This window comes from Leptodactylus fuscus, chromosome 2, assembly GCF_031893055.1.
Source record: "Leptodactylus fuscus isolate aLepFus1 chromosome 2, aLepFus1.hap2, whole genome shotgun sequence".
NCBI lineage: Eukaryota > Metazoa > Chordata > Amphibia > Anura > Leptodactylidae > Leptodactylus > Leptodactylus fuscus.
Genome location: NC_134266.1, coordinates 100951232 through 100964699, shown reverse-complemented (window position 1 = coordinate 100964699; position 13468 = coordinate 100951232). Strand labels below are relative to the sequence as shown.

The 13468-nt window shown below is 37.7% G+C and overlaps 1 protein-coding gene across 5 annotated transcripts in view; it reads right to left on the bottom strand.

Annotated features, from left to right (window-relative positions):
• LOC142194850 (plasma membrane calcium-transporting ATPase 4-like) overlaps positions 1-13468 on the bottom strand; it is a 174757-nt gene that overhangs the window by 54301 nt on the left and 106988 nt on the right. For 3 of the 5 annotated variants that reach the window (XM_075264243.1, XM_075264239.1, XM_075264241.1), the window contains exons 7-10: positions 10763-10798; positions 6377-6538; positions 4898-5112; positions 3254-3496 (exon numbers count right to left, since the gene is read on the bottom strand). In XM_075264243.1, the coding sequence (XP_075120344.1) occupies positions 3254-3496; positions 4898-5112; positions 6377-6538; positions 10763-10798 (656 nt within the window). The remainder of the gene's footprint in view (positions 1-3253; positions 3497-4897; positions 5113-6376; positions 6539-10762; positions 10799-13468) is intronic. The other 2 variants (XM_075264240.1, XM_075264242.1) reach the window with 1 other exon arrangement.

Here is a 13468-nt window from a genome sequence, read left to right as displayed (position 1 = left end):
AAGAACTTACTAAGAGCATAAGTAATACCAAATCATATAAAATTATTAGTACATATAGAGCAATAATATCAAAGACAGGCAATGCACATTGTAACAGACTGGAAAAAGGTAACGTATCATCCTATAATTTATATATTAGGCATATATCCTATAATATTTCTTCAATAATGGAGAACATAAGAAGAGAAAGAAAGTGATGGAGGAGATACACACCACGTTGTCAACACCCTAATGGATTATACCAGTAATAACAAATACACATAGGGAAGAGTATATATGTTCTTTTGACGAATCTATCTAGCACAATTGGTGGACAGCTGACTGTGGGCATAAATTGTAAACCAATGGAAGGATACGTATACTTACATATGTATATATATTAATCATCCCATAATTTATGCATCAAATAATGTCAACAACGCAAGCCATATTAGTAATTTACATGAGGCAATGAGACCACAGACAAAAATAAACAGTGAATATACATTCACTCCAAAATACTTTATATACACCCCCTAATATCAGCTCAGTGCTGCATATAATATGCATGAAATAACAGCTGAACACCACCAACTTACCCATAGACATAATGCTAAACAACCTGGGTGACCCCTCAAAAACACATCTGAAACCCTGACGACTGTTTCCTCTTATACTAAGACATTGTCAGGAAGTACAGTATAGATAAAAACACGGACTCTACAAAAGGTGCCTGAATAAAAAACATCTGGAACAGATTGGTACATACCAGCGATTGATCAAGGCAGATCATGCCATGGAATGGCACTACAGCATGTTGCACGAGCGCCAACAGGGCCATCACAACATGCACATGTGTACAGATCTGAACGCACTATAATAGCGAGCCAGCCCAGAGTCACAGCACACATTTGCACACAGTACAGTGTAAGCATGCGCACAGCAACCCCCGTCTAATTACCAAAAACACTTCTCCAAATAAAAATAGAGTGTGTATGCATGAACCAATCCAAGCTAACTAAAGAAAAAGTCAGCTCTGACCTGCAGAGTGCATGCGCAAGCAAAACAACGTGAGCACAACCCAGACTAGATATAACAACTCAAGGATGAATGAATGTGCCAGAAAATCATTACTGAATAGTGTCCGCATGCACATATGTCATACCACATACTTATGTAAAATTACCAGGACCAATACGAATAGCATAAATAACAAATACATTGGTCAGACTCCAAGATGCATACATATTAAGTATCGCACAACCTACAAATCTGTACAGCAAAATTGTTATCATCCAGATAATAGCTATCAGTAAAACCATATAAACACCAATATTCAAAATAAAATGATAAAAAATATAAAAATAATTCTTGTGGAATTAAACAATAAAGTGCAAGTGAAAAAAGTGACAAAATATTTTTTCACTTAGCATTTTTTAATTTTGTCACTTTTTTTTCACTAAGGGAGCGTTCACACTACCGTTGGTGTCCAACAGCTAGTGTCCGCTGCTAATGTCCGTTCAAAATCTTGCGCGGACATTAGCATCGTACACTAGCTGTGTCCGTGACATTTTGCATTGATTTAAATGGAGATCGGGTGCGTTCTTTTACAGTCTGTACCTGTCCTTAACTGTCCGTTCCCAAAGATGTCCGACTTTTCAAACGGACAGCAAAAACCTACATGTCGGGTTTTGTTGTCCGCTTGAAAAGTCGGACATCTTTGGGAACGGACAGTTAAGGACAGGCATGGACTGTAAAAGAACGCACCTGATCTCCATTTAAATCAATGCAAAATGTCACGGACACATCTAGTGTCCGATGCTAATGTCCACGCAAGATTTTGAACGGACATTAGCAGCGGACACTAGCTGTCTGACACAGACGGTAGTGTGAACGCTCCCTTAGCACTTTATCTCAGTTTCCATGGCACTTTTTAATATTATATATATTCTTTTAACTATTCTATCTTTCCTAATTTTATTTGTTATAACTGGTATAATCCACTAGGGTGTTGACAACGTGCTGTGTATCTCCTCAATGACTCTCGCTCTTTTTGTGTTCTCCATTGTTGTGTGGGTTGTATTTTATACCTTTCTCCTGTCTTCAACGTTGCAATGATTTTTATTGCCTGTGTTTGATATTGTTGCACTATATATACACTAATAAATTTATGTGTATTATTTTAGCTCTTTGTAAGTTCTTTGTTTTGGTTCTTGTATGCTTTCTTCCCAGGAACAGTTCCACATTTGTTATGTGTAGTATCACAACTCCACTAAACGAAATAGGGCTGAGGTGCAACATTGCATACAACCTGTTGTCAGGATCTGTACATAGGGGTGAGGCCGGTGAAGACAGATTTCACAGGATTCAGCAGTTACAAAAATCAAACAGGTTTTGTTTTATTTCAATCAACAGCTTGGCGGCATCCAAGTTTAACAGTCATTCATATAAATCCACAGCACAATGATAGAAAACAAAACAGCTGCCAGTTTAGGCACTCACTAAACATTAGGTCTCCTAGGTGCTTTACGCAGTTAGGCTTTCCACAGACAGAAAGTACATGCAGTTGCCAGGCTCTGAGGCTTTCAGGTATTTATTCCCCAGGAAATTAGCCCATCACCTATACCTGGATTCACCTCTGGCTATGGGACCTAGTCATACTGGAGTGGGGAAGGGAATGCACATCTCAGTACCAACCTACATGCCATTCCATAAAAATCCAGCCCATACAACACAAAACAGTTTCTCAGCAACTATACTGTGCTGAAACAACACTGCTTTCTGGAATATTTTGCCACACCCAGTTGAGCTTCCTCGGTGAGATATACACTATACCCACTATTTTATCTTACACAGTGTTACACTATACACAGGTTTGGTTACTGTTTCTGGAATAAAATAAATTCCTTATGAACCTTTATTTTTATTTTTATAAGCTTTATGAGTAGAGATGAGCGAGTACTGTTCGGATCAGCCGATTCAAACAGCATGCTCCATAGAAATGAATGGATACACCTGGTACTTCCGCTTTGACGGCGGCCGGCCGGTTAACCCCCCGCGTGCCGGCTACGTCCATTCATTTCTATGCGAACGTGCTGTTCGGATCGGCTGATCCGAACAGTACTCGCTCATCTCTACTTATGAGTTGTATAGGAATACAATAACCAACTCCAATGCATGTAATAATTCCTAGAACCTGATAACACCATGCTGATTGTAGTATATGCCAAACTTTTTTACAGTACACACTTCATTTGGATTTCGCTTCACTTACCAAGATCTTTGATGTATATGCGGAGTTAATAGATATTCCATTAACCAACAAATCCAATATTTTTGGGTTTAGTGCTTCATGGTCAGGAATTTGTCTGTAGTGGGTACCACACACATATGCTTGAACCACTGTCATACGATTCATGGTCAAAGTGCCTGTCTTGTCTGAACATATAGCTGTAGCATTACCCATTGTTTCACATGCATCCAAGTGACGAACAAGGTTATTATCTTTCATCATTTTCTAAAAAAAAAAAAAAGAAAAAAAAAAAGAGGAGGATAAAAACAGGGTGTCTAATACATGGATGCTTGGAGGCCAAGATAATACCAAAAATATCCTACCCATGTCTACATGTTAAATTACAGTGAGTGTGTTCTCTGAAACAAAACTAGTTTGGCTTACCGTAATATAAATCACAGCCAGTTATTGCCTAGCAACTTTCTTGCGTTCAGATAATTGACAACAACTACGTATGGAAGTGCTTAACCACAGCAACAAGTTACTGCCATGGAAACCTGCGTTATAACATACAGCACTGCTTTCAGAAAGGATGGGACTTTCCTAGTACAACTTACATATTCTACCTCTCTTGACAATTGCATGCATCATAATATAAAAATTCTGGATCATATTTTCTTACCACTGTGTGTTGTGCGATTGCTTTTTTTTTTTTTTTTTTTTTTTTATTATTCCACCTAGATATTTATGAGCAAAATGTCAACTGGGTGTTACCTTTTTGGCAGGTTGTCCCTGCACACGGACTGTGTAGTATGATACACAACTTCAATTGCAATTTGCGCATGAATTTATAGAAGAAATAGCAGTGGAACAGCGCAATGCATAAAAACTCTCCAGAACATAAAAATCCAGAATTATTACTAAGAGAGAAATATACATATTTACTAAATTACTAACATGGCATGTGATAGGTCCCATGTAGGGCATGTTCACACGTAAGAATTTGGTCAAGCAAAAAAAATTTGATTCCAGAATTTTAAGCTGATCCTGATGCCAATTCTGAAATCCCGCTCCAAGATCTGCATCCAATTCATTTCAATGAGAGTGTCATGTAGAAAAACAAGAAGGATGTTTTTTTTTTTCATCTAGGTCTTTTTATGCAGGTTTCTACACTAATTTTTACTATACAATTAAAGGGATAGGCGTGAACAAAGAATTGTTTGTACAAATCGTCATACACTTATATTGTTGTGTAGCAATAACAGTACATCTCTGTAAACCAGAGAGGTGTTGCCAACAAGCAAGCATTTTTTTATGCTTGCATGAATAATGTGGGCATTTGCTTGTTTGCATGCTTACACTGGGAAATTATTAGAAATGAACGTTCATACAAATGTATGTTCAGAGATTTATCACCATGTGTAAAATGGTGTTAAAGAGGTTGTCTCACAAAGTAAAGTCTGCAGGACCTCTCTCGCGCTCCACATTCAACTTCGTGGTCAGCGCTCCAATTCACTTCCATGGAGCACTGGAGATAGCTGAGGTTGAATGTGGAGAAAAAGGTTCTGCAGACTTCACTTTGTGAAGCAACCCCATTAATGTGGACTTCAAGTATTTTATACATTTAATAATAATTATAAATCATATTAATCATAATAAAAAATAAATAAAACAGCAATGTCTTACCTTCACAGAGTAAGCCAGTGATATGGTAACTGCAAGAGGCAGCCCCTCCGGAACCGCCACCACCAGCACCGTGACACCAATTATAAAAAATTTAACAAAGTATTGAATATAAATAGGTGTGCACTCTGCAAGCCATGGACGTCCCAATACTCCAAAGGTGTAAATGACAAAATACAGCACCAGAATGATCACAGTGATGGCAGACATGATAAGACCTGTGAGAGGATAAAATTGTCATTATATTAAAATAAAGTCAAATAAAATAACTTTTCCATGACAGGCACTACTGTAGTCAGGCATCTTAAAGAGGACCTTTCACCACTTTTGGGCACATGCAGTGTTATATACTGCCAGAAAGCCGACAGTGCGCTGAATTCAGCGCACTGTCGGCTTTCCCGATCTGTGCCCGGTGTAAAGAGCTTACGGTGCCGGTACCGTAGTGCTCTATGGTCAGAAGGGCGTTTCTGACAGTCAGTCAGAGACGTCCTTCTGCCTTGCGGTGCCTATCGCGCTGTGCTGTGGAGCGGGGAGTAACGCCCCCTCCCTCTGCTCACACAGCTCGTCCATAGACGAGCATTATCAGGAGAGGGGAGTTCCTCCCCGCTCCACAGCACAGCGCGATAGGCGCCGCGAGGCAGAAGGACGTCTCTGACTGACTGTCAGAAACGCCCTTCTGACCATAGAGCACTACGGTACCGGCACCGTAAGCTCTTTACACCGGGCACAGATCGGGAAAGCCGACAGTGCGCTGAATTCAGTGCACTGTCGGCTTTCTGGCAGTATATAACACTGCATGTGCCCAAAAGTGGTGAAAGGTCCTCTTTAAGTATTAGGCTACTGAGAATTAAATACAGTAGAAGTCTGGTCATCAATATGTGACCAGTCCAATGCAGGTGAGACTTCAGAATATATAGTAAATTTAGAAAAAAACAAAAACATTTGTTATATAAGGCTGCTGCCATATATATAGTTGCCAATACTGTGCCAGAAGTGGTGTGTCCAAATACAAAGGGGACGGGGTTTGGGTAAAATTAACTCCTCACAGTGGGCAATTTCTAGGCATTTCTCCAGCAATTTAGCTGCCTATGCTTATATAACTAGTGCTCCAAATGCACCACAGTAGCAGTCAGAACTAGGGCCACTGAAACTTCACTTACAGTGAGCGAAATACAAGGACAGAACAAAACAAAGCTGAGTGAAATAGAACTCATTATATTAAAGTGAGCTCCCGAATGGCCGGATCGCTAAGCTTTATGTCAGTTCGCTTTTGTCTGTATGGGAGAACACTGCATTATAATACAATTCAATGAGTTCCATTTCAGAGAGCCATGTTCAGTCTGAGACATAAAACATAAAATTGACACCGGTGTGCCCATGATTAATTCCAGCGGCCCCGGGAATCATTGCAGCGGTTTCCGTTTCACTGAGCTTGTAACAAACAACAACAACAAAAAAAAAACACTTCCTTAAAGTAAGCACCTGCTTTTCCAATCTGCACAGCTAGCCGGGTAAGTTTTCCCTGCAGGACAGATTTCTCCTTCTTCGGGACCTTGATCACTTTCTTTTCTTTTTCTTCACTTTCAACACCTTCTTCACTCTTTAGAGGTTGTATTTCCAAGGCAACACCATCCTGAGCTTTTGCTAAATTAACAAAAGAAAAAAAAAGGAGAGCAAAGCCATGACAACATCAAATAAGAGCAAAATAGACACATCAGGACAATGTAGACAAAAAAAGCAACACAGGAACATCATACCACTAGACAACATAACACAACCAATGAAGAGGTCATTGTATTCATAGTAGAAGAATAAAGAAAAAGACAAGAGAAAAAAAATTACAAGACAGGTAAATATGAATTTATGGGAGGGATGGGAGGAAACAAAGATAGATAGATAGATAGATAGATAGATAGATAGATAGATAGATAGATAGAAAAGAAAAAGAAAAAGAAAGAGCAAAATGCTAAACACATTATCAAAATCTCGTCAGTTGTCCTCAGCAGCTAATTAACAGAAAATAGAGCAGGAAGAAGGCAGCTCTGTTCTCTGTGTAGTGGATGGGAACTGATCTGCAGTAACCTGGTCTGGTCATTACATAGAGAACTTGGTTGTCTTCCAGGTATTAGACATCCAATGATCTGATATTGATGATCTAATCTTAGAATAGGTCATCAACATTTTTATCCTATAAAATCCATTTCAATAAATAAAAATGAGATTGGTACACATATCTCAGTTGTCTCAGAATAGTTGTTTTATGCCCTACATAAGTACAATAAGTTTTATGCCAGACAACTGAGGACTAAACTGTGTGCACTGGAGTTACATGCACAGAAAGACATGGGGTATCAGAATAGATGCCACTAGACACAAAACTATTCTCTTAAGAATCTATGGAGATGGCATTAGTTTCCCTCCTGCATTTTTGTACTGCGAAAGAGGAAAAAAAAACAAAGAACAAAGGGCCAAAAATAGGTGAAGAAACCCTAAAAAAATGTAACCGTGGCTTTTCCATTGTGAAAATGTCTTATTTCCCTATATATTAAAAGGCTTAATTAAGAACAGATATCCATCTACATATAAGAAAGTCAAATAAATTACAGTTAATATTTGTGCCTTTTCAACATGAACACCTTACTATTCATATCTATAGAAGAGAATAAACTTAAATCAAAACAGGTTAGCTTTCTGTGAAATTTTTTTTAGCACACAAAAATATATAGTGATCCCAATTGTATACAATCACATACAGACAAACTAAAGGCATTTCTCCTAATATGCACTATGTCACAACAAAAATACAACTCTGTGTACAGACTTCTACTCCGCAAAGTGTGAGACATGACAAGAAACTTAGAAACACATCTGTGCTTTGTTACTATAATAAAGCCTAAGAGACAAGACATAGAAATTGTGAAACAATTTTCCACTCTAAAAATGGCAGTATTATTACATCAAAAGTAAGAGCAGTAGCCAAAGTTTCTTAAGTGTGATTCTTTTCACACTGCATATGGTTATAGTGTCATACATTGCCTTTAACTCTTTAGCTTGCAATCTTCTGATTGCTTTTATAATGTATTGCACTAACTATGCAGTACAATGCAAAATACTGCTAGGATTATACCTAGGCTGCTCTAGGGGCTTTCATTAGGTCCCCCAGCTGGCATGTAAAGTCATTGGAATTCTGCATTCTTGTTTTAAAGGATTCTGATGCCTCTTCCCTCCAAAATCGAAATGGCAAAGAAAGAACAAGGTTTATTAGTGGTGGAAATAGATAATCTATACGCTGGTCACTGAAGGGATGAATATACACTGCAAAAACAGTGTAAAAAGTGGCAACAGAAAGTACAACCAAAATGGTCTTTACTTTTGAAATTAATATTGCATTACCTCTTGACCAACGGTATATTCAGTACCGCACCATCTATGCGGCCTCTAGCCTCAGACAGCGCTCTTCAGGACTGCAGAGGAAGGCAGGTCAGTCTGCTGCCTTGCACTCCTGAATTTACCGGTATCACAGCTCTCCAGTTCTCAGCCAATCAGTATTAGATTTCTTCTTGCTCCACCCTCTGATTTGACAAAAACACATGCCTGTCTGTGCTCGGCTAATGCTGTCTGAAACTGAGGAGTGTTCTGAAAAGCAAGAGAGGCTGGGATAGACAGACAGGAAGGTAGCGGCCTGTTTGTGGAGAATGTCAAGTGTTTGGTGGGCAAGGGCCTTGCTAGGTATTTCGATCTGGGATACAAAACGATGAAAGTGATGTGGAAGCTAGTTCTGTAGCAGTGACAGAATGCACATCTCCTCCTGAGTCCTCAGTGCAGAATTTAAAGGGAATCTATCATTTGCAAAAGGCTAAGTGGAAGACTGCTGAAGAAGATGAGGATGTGGTGCTCAAGCAACAGTTAGAAGGCTTCTGGTGCTCAGTACTGGCTAATTAGCATACCACCAAAATCGGGATAATTAAAAAATGTCAGTGCCAAAGATAGAATAAAAGGTATCCCTGGAATAGCCTTTCTAAAGGCAATGCAAAGATAGATTTAGTTAAAAATGCCTATTTGAAATGATAGATTCCCTTTAAAATCACCAGCAGTGTCTGCTTATATTAGTTGCCTGTGAAAGCAGCTGGCAGATCCACCGATATAGTTATTAACAATGGTGTAGGGGAGCGCATGTTTACATTTCGCCTCAGGTAGAAGAAAGGCTAGGTGCAGCCCTGAGTATATAGACAATTTGAAAATAATGTTTTGTCTATGCATACAATTGGTATCAGTTTCGGTACCACAGAACATCCTGTTCTCATTGCTGCTAAAATGACTGCATCACCAAAGCAAGCAAATGACAAAATCTGTAAGAAATACAACATAATTAAGATACTATGGCTATTGTTCTAACCTCTCTATTACGACTATCTGGCCCGTATTTTTATGTTTTAGATTGAGATGCTTGACGAAGATGCTGAATAAATGCCCTAGAAAACAATGTCTCTTTCATTTTTTTTTTTTTAATCAACAATACAAAAAAAATCTATTAAAAAGAAAAAGAGCAGTAAAATGGCAAAATGCAAAAGACGACTAATTCAAAACAACTGCTTAGGAGGACAAGAGTACAAAATGCTTCAGAGGCAATAAGTGTCTTCAGAAGAGAGGGAGTAAATGAGAGACAGAGAGACAGAGAAAGAGAGAGAAAACAGGTCTGTAAAATTAGATTAAAAAATGAGGCAAAAATATTAATGTGCCACCTCAGAAGTAACAAAATTTACAACACTCCTAAGGCGAAAAGGCAGAAAGGACACAGGATGTGTGTGTACACGGAAGGACAAGACAAACGTCTACTATTAACTTCTAGTACAAGTCACGTGCTACAGACAACAAAACAAGAAAGGTGCTGGTTTGTCCTGATCTGCAAATGTGAAGGGGATGAGAAGTGAAAGACCAAGCATCTTCAAGAAGTTTTAAAAATCCCACCCTACCATTGAAATTCTACTCAATCTACTTAAGCCAGCAACAATATCATGGCAGTTGCAGTTAAACTTGATGGAATGTTAAAGATTTCAGGGGAATAAAAAGCAAGATAATACAGATATGACATTATCTATACTAAAAACATTATGCATTAGTTTAAAAAAAAACACCTAAGTAAAGACATCTTAAAAGAATTAAAAAAAAAAAAAAAAAAATTTATAGGGCTCTATACTTTGGAAAATGAAGAGGAATTTGAGGTGGACATCTGCCTCAGAGTTCTCTTAATTTTCCACCCCTGTCAAATCACGGTGCCATGGATTTCACTGCTGACTAAACAAGATCAAGCATAAAGCTTATTTTTTCAGTGATCTCCGTCTCAGATCGAAAGTATTGGGAAGCAAAATCCGACAACGATTTTGGGGCAGAATCCACCTCAAAATCAGCGGGCCCTAAAGATTCAAGACCTGAACCTATTCTGACATCTGGACAATAGCGGTCTGTTAGGTAGAATAAAGCAAAAATATGGGAAAAGGCCACATATGCAAACTGCAGTGTTAACTATTTAAAGAGATCCATTTAGCTCCCCTGACGGTTCTGTTCCAGTACAGTATGGTTTCCCCCTCCAAATAAATGGACATTTACACTAGCACTACTTGGTGACCAAGAGGCTTTAGGATTACATCTAATATACTTAAATGTCCAGACAGTCATTTAAAAAAATAAAATAGAAAAACAAAAAATAAATAAAAATCAGAGAATCTATTAAGCAGCAAGATCAAACTCAGCTGTAAGCTTTGCAGGTAAGTACAGTTGAAGTTGCTCACATGACGTGAACAGAATGAGAGATTGAGTTAGCTGCCCCCTGTGAGAGGAAAGGAAGTTGTGAAGATATGAAGTGGTTACCTTTGTTGCGATTTTCTGGAGGTCCTTGTTTTTTACCTGTTTAAATAAAGAGAAAAAAAAAAAAAGAAAAAAAAAAAAAAGAAAGAAACAAAAAGGAGGAGGGATTCCGGTCACTTTGACTGTATGAAAGAGGAGGATCATACCCCCCACTGTGATGGAAAAATGGAATGACTAACCCAGAGCAGCAGAAAGATGGTCAGACTTAGACTAAAGTGAAAAAAGGAGCTTAGGGATAATGTTAAAAAGAGTACAGAATCAGTGGAAAAGCCTGTAGAAAAGTAGGACTTAGTAGGATAATATTCAATAAGAACAGGATGATGAGATATCAAGATATGAAAATACCAACTATGCTGGAGGGAAAAACAATGTGCTAGGACAATACACAAGACAAAACTGAAGCAAACAGTATAATTGTTAGATGTTAGAAAAAGAAAAGGGAAAGTATGGGACGAAAAGACAAAGGGGAAAAATGTTATTGTAGGATAAAAAGTTGGTAAGATGTTGGTGAGAGAGTGATAAGTAACATATAAATAAGGATATGAGTGACAGGCTAGGGCATGGAGTAAAATAAAGACACAAGACATTAAAAGAAGGAAACATGAAGGAGACAGAAAGTCTAACACGCATAAAACAAGAAAAAAAAAAGTAGAAGGTTTTAAAATATGGTAAATTTGTGTTCGAAAGCAGCAAGATACCATTCCAAAGTAGAACAAAGCATCCAAAGTGATTCAAGTTCATTGAACCCTAAAGACTGCAGTCAATTTGTATGACATACAGACTCAAGAAAAAGTCAGGTAAAGTATAGAATTTAGACAATACAGGTATTGTACAGTGTTTATCACGAAAGACAGACTAACATAGATATAATGAAAAATGTATGAAAAGTGTAAACTTATTCTCAATTCACAACTAATTAAAAAGAAATGATGACAATAAAATATGAAAAGAAAGAACAGTTTAAGAAAAGATAGGTAGACGTCTGGGATCCATCTTTTTATAAATCAATGGGTCTTTACACAACATGAACAAACTTTGGGGCCCTCAAGCTGAGTTCCAGCAGATCTAACTGAAAAAGGCATAGGAATAACAGATACTTGAACAGTATGCTTTGTCAGGAAATGACCTATTGTTTAAATAGTTTAGTTTTATGCTAAACATACTTTAGAAAGACAACATCACCAAAAATTCTTTAATTTTCCAAATTAATATCTACATTTAAAGTGTAACCAAAGTTGATTTTCTGGCAGTTTTGGGTCATTAATAAATTTTGTAATATACTTTATCATCACATTTTCACTTAAAATTAGGCATGGTTCACATCTGTGTTCAGTATTCAATTCGAGAAGTCCGCTTGGGGACCCCCACCGAATGCATTGACAACCAGTGAGCTTATGAAAGCACATGGACCCCATAGACTATAATGGGGTCCGTGTGCTTTCATAAGCTCACCACTTGTCAATGCGTTCCGTTCGGGGGGGTCCCCAAGCGGAACACCGAACGCAAATGTGAACCAGGCCTTACATTTCTGTGAAATTCTGCATTTTTCACTGTTTCGTTTGCTTCTCTATTGAGAGCTGTTCCCTGCTTCTTATTGTGTATAGTGTATATGAGATTATGTGAAATGAAAATAAGGGAGGAGGGGGTCACTTCAAACGACTATATCTTGGCCATTATAAACTTGCTTTTGGAGTCATATGAAAGACCTTTCATGTGATACTTAGGATGCAGTTCTCTAAAAATTAAATAAATACTATATATATATATATATATATATATATATATATATATATATATATATATATATATATATTACTACATATTCTTGTATTGATTATGTAATTCATACCCACATGTGACCCATAGGATACATAGGTTCTTATAAACACATGGAAATTTATTGAAGGCTTCATGAAAAGTAGATCCATGAAAAACTGTATCTACTTTAGCTATATCAGTTAATGTAATTGAAGATGTCCATGGTTAGCTTTTCTTCATATTGGTATAGCGATTGGAAGTCTTCATTCAGGCTTTGTGCATCCATCTCTGCCTTCTTCCATCCATAGAACAACCCCCAGCATTTTGTGAGCATTTTCCAATAGCAAGGCTAGCAGCAAGACCCTCATGTGTGCCTGTCAATCATTTATATCAATTGGGAACGTGTGTCTTAGGAGCTTAGATAATCTTTTCCCTCTATATGGATAACGCCAATATAACTTACCTATGTGAACTAAAATAGAAATAGGTTGTAAGCTGTGTATAGAATTAACTCTGTACATGAGTAAATATCATTAATCCAATGATATTTAACAGGTTCTACCTGTGTAACTTCCAGACATATCACGAGATTGGAATATTTGTTTGTAGCTTCCCATGCACCATACACAATGAGAAGCAGGGAACAGCTCTCAATAGAGAAACAAGGGAAAGAACAAAAAATACAGGATTTCATTAGAAAGGAGCCAAAATTTGTTTGATAGGAGTATATTACAGAATTTATTAATGACACTTTGTTAATGAAATCTATGTTTTAAAACAAAAAATCCTAAAAGTATTGCAATTCCAATTTTGTTAGTAAGCTTAACACATTCTGTGACTTCCTGGTTTCTATGGAAGGACCATAGGCCATAAACACAATGGTCTGGAGCAGACCGTATTCATGTGTATGGGAGAAATTGGTAGGCATGTTCTGTCACCTGGGCAAAGGTC